The sequence below is a fragment of the Phyllobates terribilis genome, unplaced genomic scaffold, assembly GCF_046119375.1.
Source record: "Phyllobates terribilis strain yellow unplaced genomic scaffold, ASM4611937v1 Scaffold_11__3_contigs__length_659146591, whole genome shotgun sequence".
In the NCBI taxonomy this organism is placed as follows: Eukaryota; Metazoa; Chordata; class Amphibia; order Anura; family Dendrobatidae; genus Phyllobates; species Phyllobates terribilis.
The window spans coordinates 363,864,399-363,883,320 of NW_027362771.1; the positions used below are offsets into that span (position 1 = coordinate 363,864,399).

Below are 18,922 nucleotides of genomic sequence, written 5' to 3' on the forward strand. Positions count from 1 at the left end.
CTTTCCCGATGAAATAGAGTCCCCTATAATGTCTTGTGATATACATGCTTGTATATCTCCAATGTCCATATCTCCAAACAGGCAAGAGAGCAGCTTCCATAAATGTACAGGAAACGGAATACAATAATCTGCAATCAGAAAAACAGATTATAAAAAAATGATCACAATCTGGTTTCAGTTAGTTTAAAAAATGTATGTGACTCATTCCCTTAAATAAATATAAATAAAATATACCTAAAAAAAAAAAGAGTATTGGATATTTTTTAAGAATTTTTTAATAGGTTACAGTAGAGTAGGGCCCTATATTGTAGTGGTAGCGGCTTGAAAAATCTTTTGACCAAAACAAAAGCTGCTGGCTATTTATGTGATATGGTGTTCGATGGGAACGGTTAATGTGTGATTGGTGAGGACGTGGTGCAGTAGTGCAGTTTTTCCAAGAGTGGGTGGTCAGACTGTGGGAGACTCAAGGTGGCCCGAAAATTTTGCCAATATGGGGCCGTGAAATTCTTCGTGGCAGCCCTGCCTTCATGACATCCAGCCATACATGTACGGTGCAAGCGAACCCGCCCCATACTCAGCAGGTGATGGCTGTGTATTACAGCCAGGACCTGCTGCTAACAATCGCAGGTGGAGCGCTGTCATTTATTTTGGGTAATAAATTGGTGAACGAGGGACTGTCTATTGTTTCTATGTCTGACTTTTTATGTTTTTTTTCAAGTATCCTTTTCTGGACTACTTCAGATTTGTTGGATTACTTCGTACCTGCATGGAATTTTTTTTATTTTTTTTATTTTCTTCAATAAATTGGTGAATGAGGGATAGTGTGGGGAAGTCTTTATTTAAATAAAGTGTTTTTTTTCTGTGTGTATTTTTATTTTTTACTACTGGGTTTTTGACAAATCATAGCTGTCATCAACCCCATAAACTATTACCTCGTATGTCACTGCACCAGGCCAATCGGGAAGAGCAGAGCAAAGATCTAATGTGATATGCCAATTCTTGCGTGTCTGCGGGATTGTATTTTTAGGCTGGTAAGGGCCCAATAACCAGGGACTTCAAAGCCTGATAATATCAGCTGTCTGCTTTACCTTGGCTGGTTATCAAAAATAAGGGGGACCCCACATAATTTTTTTTAAATTATTTATTTAAACAAGGCGAAAAACACATGCATAAACGCATATGCGTTTTTGTAAACTGCGGATTTATTGCATCTAATGCAAGTCTATGGGCAAATTCCGTTCAGAAGACTGAGAAATTGACATGTTGCAGTTCGGAAACCCGCACCACAGGTGATTTTACGCAATGTAAGAAAAAAGCATAGTGGGCATCGGATTTCTATTAATCCCATCCACTGTGCTTGTACTGCACAACGCAGCGTTTTGGACGCAGAAAAAATACACTGTGTTCCAAATTATTATGCAAATAATATTTTCTCAGATTTTCCCAAATTACCTATATGAATTGCAGTCATTGTAATTTTCCAGTCAAATAACTATTAGAGTACAATTGAAAGGTTTTTGTACAAACTGCCTATGATAACAGTATATTTTTTAAAAAATAAAACACTCAAACTGCACTCAAAATGTATGTTCCAAATTATTATGCACAGCAGAGTTTTCAACCTTTTCATTTTAATAAAGAACAAAAAAATGGTCATTTTTTAAATGATAAGCATTAGCAGATTATTACAAACTGAAATCAAACAGTTTTCAACTCAAAACTTTATTCTAGGTGATGTTACATTTGCACATAGGACTCCTTGTTCGAAAGGAGCTTCTGAACTCTCTCATTCATTGAATTTGTCAGGTTTTGGATGGTTTCTGCTTCAATTGTTTTGCATGAGGACGGAATACCCTCCCAGAGCTGTTTCTTAGATGTGAACTGCCTCCCGCCATCATAGACACTCATTTTGATGATGCTCACTAGCTACCACCTTACTGACGTGCCCAAGCCTGGCTGACCTCGTATTCCTTCACGGCCGATCTCCAGGTCTGGCTAACACCACCGCTTCCTTTAACTCTTCCGATTTAAGTGCCACAACTTGCCTGCTATGAGGAACTGCTGCCACAGTAGAATTCATGCTAAGTCTTGCTCTCTTTTATTGTCTTTTGCTCCCACACACCTGATGATGATAACCTTTCTCTTTGGGTGTCCTTTCTTGTCTCTTGCTCACTAACTACTCACTCCAAAACTAGGAACTGACACACTGATCCCTAATACTCCTCCCCAACTATGGCCCGGCCCTACAGTTAACGCTGTCACCCATGACTAACAGGTACTCTAGGATAAAAACATGCAATACATTTTGCACACATTAAACAACAGGGGTCTTCAGAGGGGTGTTATGCCATTTTCTTCACTTTTACATGACGTCACTGGAGACTGAGGCTGCACTCAGCAACCATGACCCTCCTGGAACAGGCCGTCACTGGAGGCAACGTTGCAGTTACTCGCTAGTTTCTTGCATTGCTGTTCCCTCTGAAGACTTCCTGGATCCTGTGTGATGGACGCTGTGGGAGATGTTAGTGCAGCACCAGCTCCCTGCTTCCATCTCCGATGCCGCCATGGCTCATGTGAAAGAAGATGTTGTTAGGTGGCGGTGATTGAAGGAGTGACATCAGTGCCGTGTCACAGCTTTTAGCACAGCACTCAAAAGAATCATAATCAGGTGGTAGCGATGGTGACACTCACTGCTTTTATATTTGCCCTCTGACAATGTTTTTTTTTCATAGTTAGAAACTACGGTGGCGGCAGAGATCGAAGCATTGAGCCAGTGCTACACTCACATCTCCTACAGCGTCCATCACCCAGGATCAATAACATTTTAAGAGGGTGGCGATGCAAGAAACTGTAGTAACTACAGTGCCGCACCCTGATGATGTCCTGTTCCAGGAGGGGCCGATGGACGCTGCAGGGAGTGAGAGCAGCCCCAGTCTCCTGAGACATCATGTTTGAGACTCCTCTGAAATGAAACATCACAGGAAGTGCAGTAAAAAGATACATTTAGAGATTAGCAGGATAGAGAGAAGGGTAGGGCTCTATGTAATAAAGGAAACGACAAAAGTGGCTAGGGTGTAAGAATAGATAGAAAATACATTTTAGGTCCAGGATCATCCCTTTAACATGGCCACCCATCCTGTGATTTCCAGAATTCTCCTTGGCGTTACAATTTAAATTCTGAAAAGAACATATATAATTATATGAGGAAATGTATAGTACATATATATAATTATATGATGAAATGTATAGTACATACATATAATTATATGGGGAAATGTATAGTACATACACTGCTCAAAAAAATAAAGAGAACACTCAAATAACACATCCTAGATCTGAATGAATGAAATATTCTCATTGAATACTTTGTTCTGTACAAAGTTGAATGTGCTGACAACAAAATCACACAAAAATCATCAATGGAAATCAAATTTATTAACCAATGGAGGCCTGGATTTGGAGTCACCCCCAAAATTACAGTGGAAAAACACTACAGGCTGATCCAACTTTAATGTAATGTCCTTAAAACAAGTCAAAATGAGGCTCAGTATTGTGTGTGGCCTCCACGTGCCTGTATGACCTCCCTACAACGCCTGGGCATGCTCCTGATGAGGTTGCGGATGGTCTCCTGTGGGATCTCCTCCCAGACCTGGACTAAAGCATCCGCCAACTCCTGGACAGTCTGTGGTGCAACGTGACGTTGGTGGATGGAGCGAGACATGATGTCCCAGATGTGCTCAATCGGATTCAGGTCTGGGGAACGGGCGAGCCAGTCCATAGCTTCAACGCCTTCATCTTGCAGGAACTGCTGTCACACTCCAGCCACATGAGGTCTGGCATTGTCCTGCATTAGGAGGAACCCAGGGCCAACCGCACCAGCATATGGTCTCACAAGGGGTCTGAGGATCTCATCTCGGTACCTAATGGCAGTCAGGCTACCTCTGGCGAGCACATGGAGGGCTGTGCGGCCCTCCAAAGAAATGCCACCCCACACCACTACTGACCCACTGCCAAACCGGTCATGCTGAAGGATGTTGCAGGCAGAAGATCGCTCTCCACGGCGTCTCCAGACTCTGTCACATCTGTCACATGTGCTCAGTGTGAACCTGCTTTCATCTGTGAAGAGCACAGGGCGCCAGTGGCGACTTTGCCAATCCTGGTGTTCTGTGGCAAATGCCAAGCGTCCTGCACGGTGTTGGGCTGTGAGTACAACCCTTATCTGTGGACGTCAGGCCCTCATACCACCCTCATGGAGTTGGTTTCTAACCGTTTGTGCAGACACATGCACATTTGTGGCCTGCTGGAGGTCATTTTGCAGGGGTCTGACAGTGCTCCTCCTTGCACAAAGGCGGAGGTAGCGGTCCTGCTGCTGGGTTGTTGCCCTCCTACGGCACCCTCCACGTCTCCTGGTGTACTGGCCTGTCTCCTGGTAGCGCCTCCAGCATCTGGACACTACGCTGACAGACACAGCAAACCTTGCCACAGCTCGCATTGATGTGCCATCCTGGATGAGCAGCCCTACCTGAGCAACTTCTGTGGGTTGTAGAGTCCGTCTCATGCTACCACGAGTGTGAAAGCACAACCAACATTCAAAAGTGACCAAAACATCAGCCAGAAAGCATTGGTACTGAGATGTGATCTGTGGTCCCCACCTGCAGAACCACTCCTTTATTGAGGGTGTCTTGATAATTGCCAATAATTTCCATCTATTGTCTATTCCATTTGCACAACAGCATGTGAAATTGATTGTCAATCAGTGTTACAGTTTGATTTCACAGACGTTTGATTTACTTGGAGATATATTCTGTTGCTTAAGTGTTCCTTTTATTTTTTTGAGCAGTGTATATCTATAATATAACCGGGGATGCGTACCTCTGTCTGAAGCCTCGATAGACTGCGCATGCGTGACGCGCAGTCTGGCTCCAGACAGAAGCACGCATCCAGCCGTTACAGGTAAGAGGAGTATATGGCACCGGAGATCAAGGTATGCGTTGACAATGAACGCATACCGTGATCTCTGGCGCCATACTTAGATACTTACCTGACCGGGAGGAGCGTTGCCGCGGCGCCTCTCTTCGCTGGAGACCGGGGGCGGAGTGAAGGCGTCGGATCGGCCCGTGCGCATTGCGCTATCCGGCGCCATTTTACTGAAGACACATTTACAGTGTGTCTTCAGCAAAATGGCGCCGGACAGCGCGGTGCTCCAGAGCCGCACTCCTCCCCCGGCCTCCGGCAGAAGAGGACGCAGCAGCTCTGGAGTACAGAGAAGAAAGGTGAGTATAACTTTATTTTTTTTGTATGTGTGTACAGTGTGAAAGGGATGAGGGGGCCACACATAACAGGATTGTGAGGTGAGGAGACCATGCATATATCAGGATTAGGGGGTGAGGGGTACCACACATACCAAGATTGGGGGTGAGGGGTACCACGCATACCAGGATTGGGGGGTGAGGGGTACCACACATACCAGGATTGGGGGATGAGGGGTACCACACATACCAGGATTGGGGGTGAGGGGTACTACGTATACCAGGATTGGGCGGTGAGGGGTGCCACACATATCAGGATTGGGGGTGAGGGGTACCACGCATACCAGGATTGGGCGGTAAGGAGTGCCACACATACCAGGATTGGGGGGTGAGGGGTACCACGCATACCAGGATTGGGGGGTGAGGGGTGCCACACATACCAGGATTGGGGGGTGAGGGGTACCACGCATACCAGGATTGGGGGGTGAGGGGACCATGCATACCAGGATTGAGGGTGAGGGGTGCCACGCATACCGGGATTGGGGATGAGTAGTGCCACACATATCGAGATTGGGGATGAGGGGTGCCACACATACCGGGATTGGGGATGAGGGGTGCCACACATACCGGGATTTGGGATGAGGGGTGCCACGCATACCGGGATTGGGGATGAGGGGTGCCACACATACAAGGATTGGGGATGAGGGGTGCCACGCATGCCGGGATTGGGGATGAGGGGTGCCACACATGCCGGGATTGGGGATGAGGGGTGACACGCATACCGGGATTGGAGATGAGGGATGGAGTGCCATGCATACCGGGATGAGGGATGGGTTACCATGCATACAAGGATGAGGGATACCATACACACCAGGATAGGGATGAGGGGTGCCACGCATACCAGGATAGGGATGAGGGATGCCACGCATACCAGGATTGGGGGTGAGGGGTGCCAGGCATACTGGGATTGGGGATGAGGGGTGCCATGCATACCGGGATTGGGGATGAGGGGAGCCACGCATACTGGGATTGGGAATGAGGGATGGGGTACCATGCATACCAGGATGAGGGATACCATACACACCAGGATAAGGATGAGGGGTTCCACGCATACCGGGATTGGGGGTGAGGGGTGCCACGCATACTGGGATTGGGGGTGAGGGATACCATACACACCAGGATAGGGATGAGGGGTGCCACGTATACCAAGATTGGGGGTGAGGGGTACCACACATACCAGGATTGGATGGTGGGGACAGGATGGGGGCAGCACAAATACAAGGAGGGGGGCAGCACATACCAGCATGGGAGACCATATACCAATAAAAATGCTCGCCACCGGGGCATAGAAAGGGTTCTATAGCTAGTATAATTATATGGGGAAATGTAAAGTACATACAAATAATTATATGGGGAAATGTATAGTATATATATATATATAATTTTATGGGAAAATGTATAATAAATATCTATATATTTATTAGCATAAAGAATTTAGGAAGCAGCTGAGCCGGATAAATAACACCACACATTATGGCCCCAGGTAGCACGGACAGTAGCAGTGTGCGCCATGTCAGAGGCCCGGGCTCCGGGGTGTCGCCCTCAGCGCTGTGGCGGCCATGCTGAAGCTGCAGGTGAGGAGTCTGTTTCTAGCGCAGAGCAGGAGAGGCCAGGTCACGTGATCAAAAGCCGTGTATCGCCTCTCGCGATAGATCTATTGTTGCTTAGTAACAGAATGCCGGCGCCTTAGTGAAACCTGAAGCCCGTACAATGGCGGAGACCCGCAGAGGTGCCGCTGTGTCCAGCAAGGTAAGGGCGAAGGTTGGAGACACGGATCAGCCATCACTGCACGGGCCGGTACCAGGAACACTGTCCTCCGAGATGTGACAGCTGATTGCTAATGATTACTGTTACTTATTGCAGGTAAAGAAAAACAAAGGCGTGGGACCCCCTTTAGCCGGAACAGCGAGGAAGACCACCCAGGAGAAGCTGCTGGCCAGAGAGGAGGAGTACAAGTATGGATATATATATATATATTACACCCTTCCCACATGTGCAGCTGGCTCTCAGGCTGCTGCCCCTGCTCCCATTGCTCCTGACTGATTCTGGTATAAGGCTATGTGCCCACAATGCAGAAATGCTCCGGATTTTTCCTGAGCGTTTCTGCATTTCCCTGGCAGAAAAAACGCATGCGGATTGTACATGCGGATTATACATGCGGATTGTACATGCAGATTGTACATGCGTTTTTCCTGCCAGGGACATGCGGATGTGAAGCGTTCTTCACTTGCATTTTCGAATGCGGGTTGTCAATCGATTTTAGCATCACTTGGAAAGTGCTTGACAACTTGGTCACATTATATAAATCCATGCAAAAGGCAAACGGCATGGATTTATATACTGTGACCGAAAGAATGGTAAAAAATAAACATTATACTCACCTTCCGATGGCCCCCGGTCTCCATATCGATGCGTCCTGGCTCCCTGGCGACTCGCGGTGGTGTAAGAGGACCTTCCATGACGTCATTTAGTCATGTGAAGGGTCACACGACCGCCGATGTCAGCGGTCGCGTGACCTGTCACATGACTGAATGACGTCATGGAAGGTCCTTTTACACCACCACGAGCTGCCGGGGAGCCAGGACGCATCACTATGGAGACCAGGGGCCATCAGAAGGTGAGTATAATGTTTATTTTTTATTTTAAATTCTTTTTTTTACAGGTACTATGGTACCCGGGTCTGGAGGAGAGACTCCTCTTTCCAGACCCCGGTACCATCTGCACATTGAATCACTTAATATCCGCATGTGCACATGTAGTGATGCGGATATTATGGGATTCAATGCAAGTCAATGGCAGCAAAAATGCCGCAATTACGCAAAATAATTGGTAGTGCTGCGGATTTTTCCGCAATGATAATCCGCTGCGGAAATTTCTGCAGCATGTGCACAGCACATCCGGATTATCTTTGGAGAACATTTCAGGCCTTCTACCAGGCGTTTTTTTAGCATTTCTGCAGCGGAATTGCCGCTGCGGAAACGCTTAAAAAGCGCATCGTGGGCACACAGCCTAAAACTGCTGGAAATGTTGGAAAGTTTTAGCATCACATGTAGCTGTGCAGAACTTTTGTGACATTAGGCATTTAGTGCCAGTCCTCGGCACTGCCAGGGTATTTGTTCTTGGCTAGGGGTGTGACTGAGCGCTGAATCCAAATTCACCACAATTTATGCCACGAGAGTAGCGCCCCCCCTGGTCAGCTGTGTAGTGCCGCGATCAGTGCTGCAGATCCACCTGTATTCATATATGTAGAAATGGATCAGCCGTGCTGGCTGCGGCACTACACCGATGACAGCTGTTCAATCCCACTACTGCTGGCACCAAGAACCGCTGATTGTGGGGTGCCAGCTGCCGGACTCCCACCAATCTGATATTAATGTAATTTCCGGAGAATATAAAAGTTGTGTAACCACCTTTTAATCAACACTGGAGCACTGAATGTCACCCTGCACATCTCTACCTTCCTGCCAGCGTCCCTGGCACCACTTCTGATCAGTAGGCCCGGTACATCATCTTTGTAGTGGTGTGAGACTGATTTCTCAGCACACTGGCCCTACTAATCAGGAGAAGCGCAGCAGGTAATATACAGGTGTTTCTCACTAAATTAGAATATCATCAAAAAGTTAATTTATTTCAGTTCTTCAATACAAAAAGATATTATATAGAGTAATTACAAACAGAGGGATCTATTTCAAGTGTTTATTTCTGTTAATGTTGATGATTATGGCTTACAGCCAATGAAACCACAAAAGTCATTATCTCAGTAAATTAGAATGATTAGCAAAAAACACCTGCAAAGGCTTCCTAAGCTTTTAAAAAAGTCCCTTCGTTTTATTCAGTAGGCTCCACAATCATGGGGAAGACTGCTGACTTGACAGATGTCCAGAAGGCAGTCATTGACACACTCCACAAGGAGGGTAAGCCACAAAAGGTCATTACTAAAGAAGCTGGCTGGCTGTTCACATAGTGCTGTATCCAAGCATACTCATGGAAAGTTGAGTGGAAGGAAAAAGTGTGGTAGAAAAAGATGCACAAGCAACCGGGATAACCGCAGCCTTGAAAGGATTGTTAAGAAAAGGCCATTAAAAAATTTGGGGGAGATTCACAAGGAGTGGACTGCTGCTGGAGTCATTGCTTCAAGAACCATCACACACAGACGTATCCAAGACATGGGCTACAAGTGTCGCATTCCTTGTGTCAAGCCACTCATAATAATCTTTATTTTTATATAGCGCTAACATAATCCGCAGCGCTTTGACCAATAGACAACACCAGAAGCGTCTTACCTGGGCCAAGGAGAAAAAGACCTGGACTGTTGCTCAGTGGTCCAAGGTGTTGTTTTCAGATGAAAGTAAATTTTGCATTTCATTTGGAAATCAAGGTCCCAGAGTCTGGAGGAAGAGTGGAGAGGCACACAATCCAAGCTGCTTGAGGTCTAGTGTGAAGTTTTCACAATCAGTGATGGTTTGGGGAGCCATGTCATCTGCTGGTGTAGGTCCACTGCGTTTTATCAACACCAAAGTCATCGCAGCCGTCTACCAGGAAATTTTAGAGCACTTCATTCTTCCCTCTGCCGACAAGCTTTTTGGAGATGGAAATTTCATTCTCCAGCAGGACTTGGCACCTGTCCACACTGCCAAAAGTACCAATACCTGGTTTAAAAACAACAGGATCACTGTGCTTGATTGGCCAGCAAACTCGCCCGACCTTAACCCCATAGAGAATCTATGGGGTATTATCAAGAGGAATATGAGAGATACCAGACCAAACAATGCAGATGAACTGAAGGCTGCTATCAAAGCAACCTGGGCTTCCATAACACCTCAGCAGTGCCAGAGGCTGATCTCCTCCATGCCACGCCGCATTGATGCAGTAATTGATGCAAAAGGAGCCCCGACCAAGTATTGAGTGCATTTACTGAACATACATTTCAGTAGGCCAACATTTCGGATTTTAAAATAATTTTTCAAGCTGTTATAAAGTATTCTAGTTTACTGAGATAATGACTTTTGTGTTTTCATTGGCTGTAAGCCATAATCATCAGCATTAACAGAAAATAGATCACTCTGTTTGTAATGACTCTATATAATATATGAGTTTCACTTTTTGTATTGAAGAACTGAAATAAATTAACTTTTTGATGATATTCTAATTTTGTGAGAAGCACCTGCAGAAGGTCCACAAGGCTCTGATGCAGTGACCATGGGCTAAAAACATGGCTGCTGGACCAAGGTGCTTGGAATATTTGCGCTGAACTCTTAATGTCCTGCTGTGTATCTCTGACTATTTCCTACCTTAAAAGTAACTGTGGGCCCCTTAACCTACAGTGAAAAAAATCCAAGTGCGGGGAAATTGGAAACCCCATCCCCCCTTACACAATTTTGCAAACGTTTTTACAACATTTATTGTGCTGTACAAATGACCTGTCAATATGATTCTCCGTGTTAGTATGATTATGGCGATACCAAACGAGTAAAAATTTTTTTAAATTAATTTCAAGAGTACCCATTGGCTTCAACAGGTGCCCGAATGCAATGGCAACTCATTGGCACCCCATCCCATCAGCTCCGCTCGCTCCTGTTAGAGGCAGATGCTGAGTGGGGAACTCGACGATCGTGGGGATGTACTGTTACTTCCAATGCCGGGAAAATGTTAAAGGGAGCCTGTCACTGCAAAACGTCAACTTCAGCTACTTAGGGGACTTAGCACCCATGAAAATCAGATCTGCACTGTAGATTTGACTTCTTTCTTTTTTTCATTAATTCCTTGTAAAGTATTACTTGAATTTATTACAATTCATTTTCATTTTTGGGGGAATTAAATGGGGTCTGTGGACACATGAAGTAATATTGAAGTATGATGGTTGAGGACAATTCTAGTTTTTTTTTTTTCCTATTTTAAGAAAGAAAAAAAAATAAGTTTCTTGCAAAAACGTAACCAACCCTTGATAGAGAGGTCCGAGTCGGTATAGAGAAATCAGGGAAGATACTTTGGTCTTCTTTCTGAAATATATAACTTTTATAAAGTTTTTTGCTTTGACAGTACAATTCATACAAAACACGTGTTCCTAATCTTGTCTGATTTATTGTATATTTCATTTATTTACTTAGACGACTAAATGCTGAACTAGAGGCAAAAACCGCTGAGCTGGTACGCGAGGCTGAAGAAGTGATGGTGAGTAATCTAGACAGGTGTTGTCTTTTGTAGAACCGTGTACAAAGTCCTGAGCTAGCCAGAGAGCAGGTTTTATGTCATGTATGTGACTTACTACTGAAACCACTGAACATCTGCAAGATTACAAATGGGTATGCAAGAACTGTATTCCTCCTATATACAGCACATGCTACTTTCTGCATCATTTATTTTTAAGCAATGTAATTTAAAGGGAATCTGTCAGCAGGTTTTTGCTATTTAATCTGAGAGCTGCATGATGTGGGGTGTGAGAGCCTGATTCTAGGAATGTATCATTTACTAGGCTGTGTGCTGTAGTTTAAATACAATCGGTGTTTATTTAAACAGGAGATTATCACTGCAGGACTAGATGTTGTGTGCAGGCCAGTCCAGCTAATCTGTGTAACTCCACCCCACCACTGATTAGCAGCTTGCTGACAATGTACAGTGTATACGTGAAACTGCCAATCAGCGGTGTGGGCCGGGGTTATACGCAGCTCAGCATTCTGACCTCTGCTACCTACATCTACAGCCGGGATAAGTGATACTTGGCTGGAATTGGACTCTCTGCCCATACATTATACAGCTCTTAGATTTCATAGCAAAAACCTGCTGACAGATTCCATTTAAAGCATTGCTAGGAAATTCCATCACTTTAACAAATCATATTTTATGTGAGTCATTGTGATCGCCACTGTAAAACATGTTATTTGCTGAGGATTTAAGTGTCCTAAGCTATATTTAGAGAGTATGTGAATAGTTCCCTATTCCATTTCATCTAAAACATGTGCAAACTTTTGGTAATGCTGGCTAAGGTGTTTAAGTGTGCACTTTTAGCATGTTTCAGGACAGTTGGCAAGAGTGATTTAATTACATTTTTTACCCCTTCCTTAAATGTGGCATACATGTAGGTAATGTGTCGGGTGCACATGTCTGGAGCAGGCTTAGGAGCTGAGCCCGCACCAATACACGTCTTGTACTTGCTCTGTTATATTGCCAGCACCTGCCTCTAACAGCAGCGACTGGAGCTGACTCTGATCACTGCTGTTGAAATACTTAGATGCCACTGTTATTCTATGACAGCGGCATTTAACTGGTTCAAACCTGAGGAATGGGGTTTGTTAATGCGGCTATTGACTCCCACAATCGCATGGTGCCGATGTGTGACGGGGGCTTCATAGGGGAATTATATGTATATGTATGTATGTACAGTTATATGTAAAAGTTTGGGCACCCCTATTAATCTTAAACTTAATGTTTTATAAAAAAAATTGGTGTTTTTGCAACAGCTATTTCAGTTTGATATATGTAATAACTGTTGGACACAGTAATGTTTCTGCCTTGAAATGAGGTTTATTGTGCTAACAGAAAATGTGCAATCTGCATTCAAACTAAATTTGACAGGTGCATAAGTATGGGCACCCTTATCATTTTCTTGTTTTAAATACTCCTACCTACTTTTTACTGACTTACTAAAGCACTTTTTTTGGTTTTGTAACCTCATTGAGCTTTGAACTTCATAGCCAGGTGTATGCAATCATGAGAAAAGCTACTTAAAGTGGCCACTTGCAAGTTGTTCTCCTGTTTGAATCTCCTCTGAAGAGTGGCATCATGGGCTCCTCAAAACAACTGTCAAATGATCTGAAAACAAAGATTATTCAACATAGCTGTTCAGGGGAAGGATACAAAAAGCTGTCTCAGAGATTTAACCTGTCAGTTTCCACTGTGAGGAACATAGTAAGGAAATGGAAGAACACAGGGACAGTTCTTGTTAAGGCCAGAAGTGGCAGGCCAAGAAAAACATCAGAAAGGCAGAGAAGAAGAATGGTGAGATAAGTCAAGGACAATCCTCAGACCACCTCCAGAGAGCTGCAGCATCAACTTGCTGCAGATGGTGTCACTGTGCATCAGTCAACTATAAAACGCACTTTGCACAAGGAGAAGCTGTATGGGAGAGTGATGCGAAAGAAGCCGTTTCTGCAAGCACGCCACAAACAGAGTCGGCTGAGGTATGCAAAAGCACATTTGGAGAAGCCAATTTCTTTTTGGAAGAAGGTCCTGTGGACTGATGAAACCAAGATTGAGTTGTTTGGTCATACAAAAAGGCGTTATGCATGGCGGCAAAAAAACACAGCATTCCAAGAAAAACACTTACTACCCACAGTAAAATTTGGTGGAGGTTCCATCATGCTTTGGGGCTGTGTGACCAATGCCGGCACCGGGAATCTTGTTAAAGTTGAGAGACTCATGGATTCCACTCAGTATCAGCAGATTCTTGACAATAATGTTCAAGAATCAGTGATAACGTTGAAGTTACGCAGGGGATGGATCTTTCAGCAACACAATGATCCAAAACACCGCTCCAAATCTACTCAGGCATTCATGCAGAGGAACAATTACAATGTTCTGGAATGGCCATCCCAGTCCCCAGACCTGAATATCATTGAACATCTGTGGGATCATTTGAAGAGGGCTGTCCATGCTCGGCGACCATCAAACTTAACTGAACTGGAATTGTTTTGTAAAGAGGAATGGTCAAAAATACCTTCATCCAGGATCCAGGAACTCATTAAAAGCTACAGGAAACGACTAGAGGCTGTTATTTTTGCAAAAGGAGGATCTATTCAATATTAATGTCACTTTTCTGGTGAGGTGCCCATACTTATGCACCTGTCAAATTTTGTTTGAATGCAGATTGCACATTTTCTGTTAGTACAATAAACCTCATTTCAAGGCAGAAACATTACTGTGTCCAACAATTATTACATATATCAAACTGAAATAGCTGTTGCAAAAACACCAATTTTTATAAAACATTAAGCTTAAGATTAATAGGGGTGCCCAAACTTTTTCATATAACTGTATGTGTATATATACAGTACAGACCAAAAGTTTGGACACACCTTCTCATTTAAAGATTTTTCTGTATTTTCTTGACTATGAAAATTGTACATTCACACTAAAGGCATCAAAACTATGAATTAACACATGTGGAATTATATACTTAACAAAAAAGTGTGAAACAACTGAAAATATGTCTTATATTCTAGGTTCTTCAAAGTAGCCACCTTTTTCTTTGATGACTGCTTTGCACACTCTTGGCATTCTCTTGATGAGCTTCAAGAGGTAGTCACCGGAAATGGTTTTCACTTCACAGGTGTGCCCTGTCAGGTTTAATAAGTGGGATTTCTTGCCTTATAAATGGGGTTGGGACCATCAGTTGTGTTGTGCAGAAGTCAGGTGGATACACAGCTGATAGTCCTACTGAATAGACTGTTAGAATTTGTATTATGGCAAGAAAAAAGCAGCTAAGTAAAGAAAAATGAGTGGCCATCATTACTTTAAGAAATGAAGGTCAGTCAGTCCGAAAAATTGGGAAAACTTTGAAAGTGTCCCCAAGTGCAGTTGCAAAAACCATCAAGCGCTACAAAGAAACTGGCTCACATGAGGACCGCCCCAGGAAAGGAAGACCAAGAGTCACTTCTGCTTCTGAGGAGAAGTTTATCCGAGTCACCAGCCTCAGAAATCGCAGGTTAACAGCAGCTCAGATTAGAGACCAGGTCAATGCCACACAGAGTTTTAGCAGCAGACAAATCTCTTCAACAACTGTTAAGAGGAGACTTTGTGCAGCAGGCCTTCATGGTAAAATAGCTGCTAGGAAACCACTGCTAAGGACAAGCAACAAGCAGAAGAGACTTGTTTGGGCTAAAGAACACAAGGAATGGACATTAGACCAGTGGAAATCTGTGCTTTGGTCTGATGAGTCCAAACCACCATGTCTTTGTGCGACGCAGAAAATGTGAACGGATGGACTCTACATGCCTGGTTCCCACCGTGAAGCATGGAGGAGGAGGTGTGATGGTGTGGGGGTGCTTTACTGGTGACACAGTTGGGGATTTATTCAAAATTGAAGGCATACTGAACCAGCATGGCTACCACAGCATCTTGCAGCGGCATGCTATTCCATCCGGTTTGCGTTTAGTTGGACCATCATTTATTTTTCAACAGGACAATGACCCCAAACACACCTCCAGGCTGTGTAAGGGCTACTTGACCAAGGAGGAGAGTGATGGGGTGCTACGCCAGATGACCTGGTCTCCACAGTCACCGGACCTGAACTCAATCGAGATGGTTTGGGGTGAGCTGGACCGCAGAGTGAAGGCAAAAGGGCCAACAAGTGCTAAGTATCTCTGGGAACTCCTTCAAGATTGTTGGAAGACCATTTCCGGTGACTACCTCTTGAAGCTCATCAAGAGAATGCCAAGAGTGTGCAAAGCAGTCATCAAAGCAAAAGGTGGCTACTTTGAAGAACCTAGAATATAAGACATATTTTCAGTTGTTTCACACTTTTCGTTAAGTATATAATTCCACATGTGTTAATTCATAGTTTTGATGCCTTCAGTGTGAATGTACAATTTTCATAGTCAAGAAAATACAGAAAAATCTTTAAGTGAGAAGGTGTGTCCAAACTTTTGGTCTGTACTGTATATACATACATATACAGTGTAACAATGCTACTCACTTGGAGGCAAAATGAAGTATAACAGGAACTGTTTCTATATAAAATAACAAGTCCATACAATAGTGCTGGTTAGACCACCTGGCTTATAGTCCAGCTTCCATGTCCTTTAGCAAAGGCACTCAACCCAGGAGATCTGTACACCTCCATACACACAGCCATGTGTCAGACAAACAGCTGTCAATTTACCCAGTGAATCCCACCATGGGATGGAGATATGGTGAGCAGCCGTTCAGCTGCTCATAATCAACCTTTCATGGCTTATTATCCCCTTTTAGTCCTATATGCACTTAAGCATTACTTCAAGTTTATTTCCAAACCACTAGATGTCTTATAGCCACCTTACAATATATATTGTATATCCTAAATGTTTAAATCTCCTCCCTTTTCCCATTGCTAAAATACAAACATATTTAGTATTGGTATCTCTGTAAAAGTCAGATATATCAAAGTATAAATTACGGCATTTAGAATGCCGAAATTATTGTTTTTGTTCACCTCCCCCCCCCCCCCCCAAAATGCAATAAAATAGAAATCGAAAAATTTTTTGAACTTCAGATGAGTGCAGACCAGTAAAATACGTCTGTATATAAATGGTTTAGTATGTCTGCAGGTCAATAGCCACAACACATTGTCAGGTCATTTTTACTGCTCATTGAAGGTTGTTGAAACGAAACCCAAAAAGACAACGGAGTTTCAGTTCTTTCACCTTGCTTCCAGTTTCCAGTATAGTAAATTGAAAAGTTATTGGTTTTACTCAAAACTACAATTTGCCCCTCAAAAAAACAAACAAACCTGTGTAGAAAGAAAATGTTAAAAGTATGGGAGTTTTGGGAGATGGGTAATGCGATAGCACAAAAATGAAAATTTGGCTTAGATGGTAAGGGGTTAATAGAAAATATTGTGCTTTTTTGTGTATACAGCTCCTATGTGTTTCCATGGATGCCCTGCATAGTCTTATCCTGCAGTTATAATCCCTTTCATCTGACCCCTACAGGCCAGTCTGGCTTCTAAGGTCTGCAGTAATTGTGTACATTTATGGCCTAGAAAGTTATTAAAGGGAATATCCACCACTTGGACAACCTCTTCCTAAATACTATTTTCCTTCAGTGTAAAATAAAGCTATCAGGCACTCCCCTCCCGCACAGGCGCTGGGGTCTCCCAAGCGAGCCCTGCAGTCAGTCAGCAGTAGCTAATGGTCGCTTTACTCACATATCCCTCAAGTGAAGCTCTGATGTCTGAGGGAAGAGTGAGAACTGCTGCCCATTAACTGCTGATATGCTGAAGGGCTCACCTGGCATAAAAATGTCAGGCAAGCCCTGGGAGACCTGGCACCGACATTGATGGACCGGTGCGGGAAGCGAGCATCTGCTATTTTTATTTTACATTGGGCAATACAGTATTTAAGAAGGGGTTATCTGAGTAGTGCGCAGCCACTTTAAATGTTTCACAAGTTAGCAAAAAGACAAATGACACATTAAATGTGACGCTCAATCAAGACAGTATCTTAGGTTATGTTCGCTCTGCCTTCATAACTGGACTCACAATTAACAAGAACTGCCAGCACTTTTCTCACTGTGTGAATTACTGTGTATTTGGGACGTAACTTACATCTACACCTCCTTATAACAGCGAGAGCAGCAGCAGCTCCTGTCACGACCAGCACTGTCGCAGGTTAAGCTTTTTGATGAAGAGGAGGATGAAAATTTAAGGTAGTATATTTTTATAACCTATTTTTTTGTTTTAGGGGGAGGATATCCTTTTATACATTTGTATTTTAGAGTTCTCCTACTGTCTTAGAGGCGCATATGTTTACTCCCAACTTTTGAAGATGGAGACAGTAGGCAGTTTGGAACATTCAGGAGACTACCCGGGACAGAGGGGCAGAGACACAAATTCAGGACTGTCCCACTGTATCCGTGACGATTGGGAACTATAGCATATGGCATCTACAGTACCTTTCTATACCTCTGACTTTATTTGAAAGCATACAGAGGCGTTGCATATTTCATTGGCCGCTGTATGTATGGAGATATTCTCCTAAATCCAGGGCTTTAAAATGAAATTAATACTTCCATGTCTAGTATTAATTTGATGTTAACTTCCTGTAACTTACGATCATTTACCAATAGTTAGCTCTTGTTTTTTTTAACAAGTTTGATAAAATACAATTATTTGTTATAGCTCGAGTTGCTGCGCATTGATTTGCACATCCCATTCCATCGGCCTAGACAGGTGTCTGTAACTGCTGCGCGGGTGAGGTAGTACCGCCTGTTAGCTGCTGACGTCTGCGGCTCTTCTTTTGATTACCGGCTTGGCACAATGTGACACATGTTACGTAGTTCCAGGCCAGCTAATCAAAAGAAGAGCTATGGATGTCAGAAGGTAAGAGATGGCACTCCTCCCGAACTGCGGCCACAGACCACTGTCAAGGGTGAAGGAATGGGATGAACGAATGAATTCATACCAACTTTAGTTGTATTTATAGAATGGGAGGTCATCCAATCCAGTAATGCTCATTTTCATATATTCTCCATCAGTCTTCTTGCTGTCACCATGTTAAAGGGGTTGTCCTAGTCCTCATTTCCCATGTTTGGCCCCGTTAAAATAAAAAAAAGCTTATACTCCCCTCTGGTGCTGGCGCCATTCCAGCTGTGTCAGCACTCTTGTTCCCGGGGCCCTCGTGAGGTTGGGTGCTGGGCACGTGTCATAATGATCTGCGCTGGCATCAACAACCCCAGGTTCAGCTATAAGTAGTCATTAGGTAGTGATAGATGGGGCTGCCGCTCACTTCCTATTAATAACTTATACGTCTGTAGCCGGGGACAGTGATGACAGCACTGATAGGGTGCAGGGCACATGTGTCATAACAACCTCACGAGAGCATCGAGAGCGTGGGTGCCAAACCTTCTGGAATGGTGCTGGC

The 18,922-nt window shown here is 44.0% G+C and overlaps 1 protein-coding gene across 1 annotated transcript in view; it reads left to right on the forward strand.

The window, feature by feature from the left end:
* The first annotated feature begins 6,906 nt into the window (after positions 1 to 6,906).
* Positions 6,907 to 18,922, forward strand: part of TEX9 (testis expressed 9) — a 77,545-nt gene continuing 65,529 nt past the window's right edge. Inside the window, exons 1-4 of the mRNA XM_073650810.1 lie at positions 6,907 to 7,058; positions 7,173 to 7,264; positions 11,417 to 11,480; positions 17,629 to 17,708. Of these exons, the coding sequence (XP_073506911.1) occupies positions 7,020 to 7,058; positions 7,173 to 7,264; positions 11,417 to 11,480; positions 17,629 to 17,708 (275 nt within the window). The 5' untranslated portion in view covers positions 6,907 to 7,019. The remainder of the gene's footprint in view (positions 7,059 to 7,172; positions 7,265 to 11,416; positions 11,481 to 17,628; positions 17,709 to 18,922) is intronic.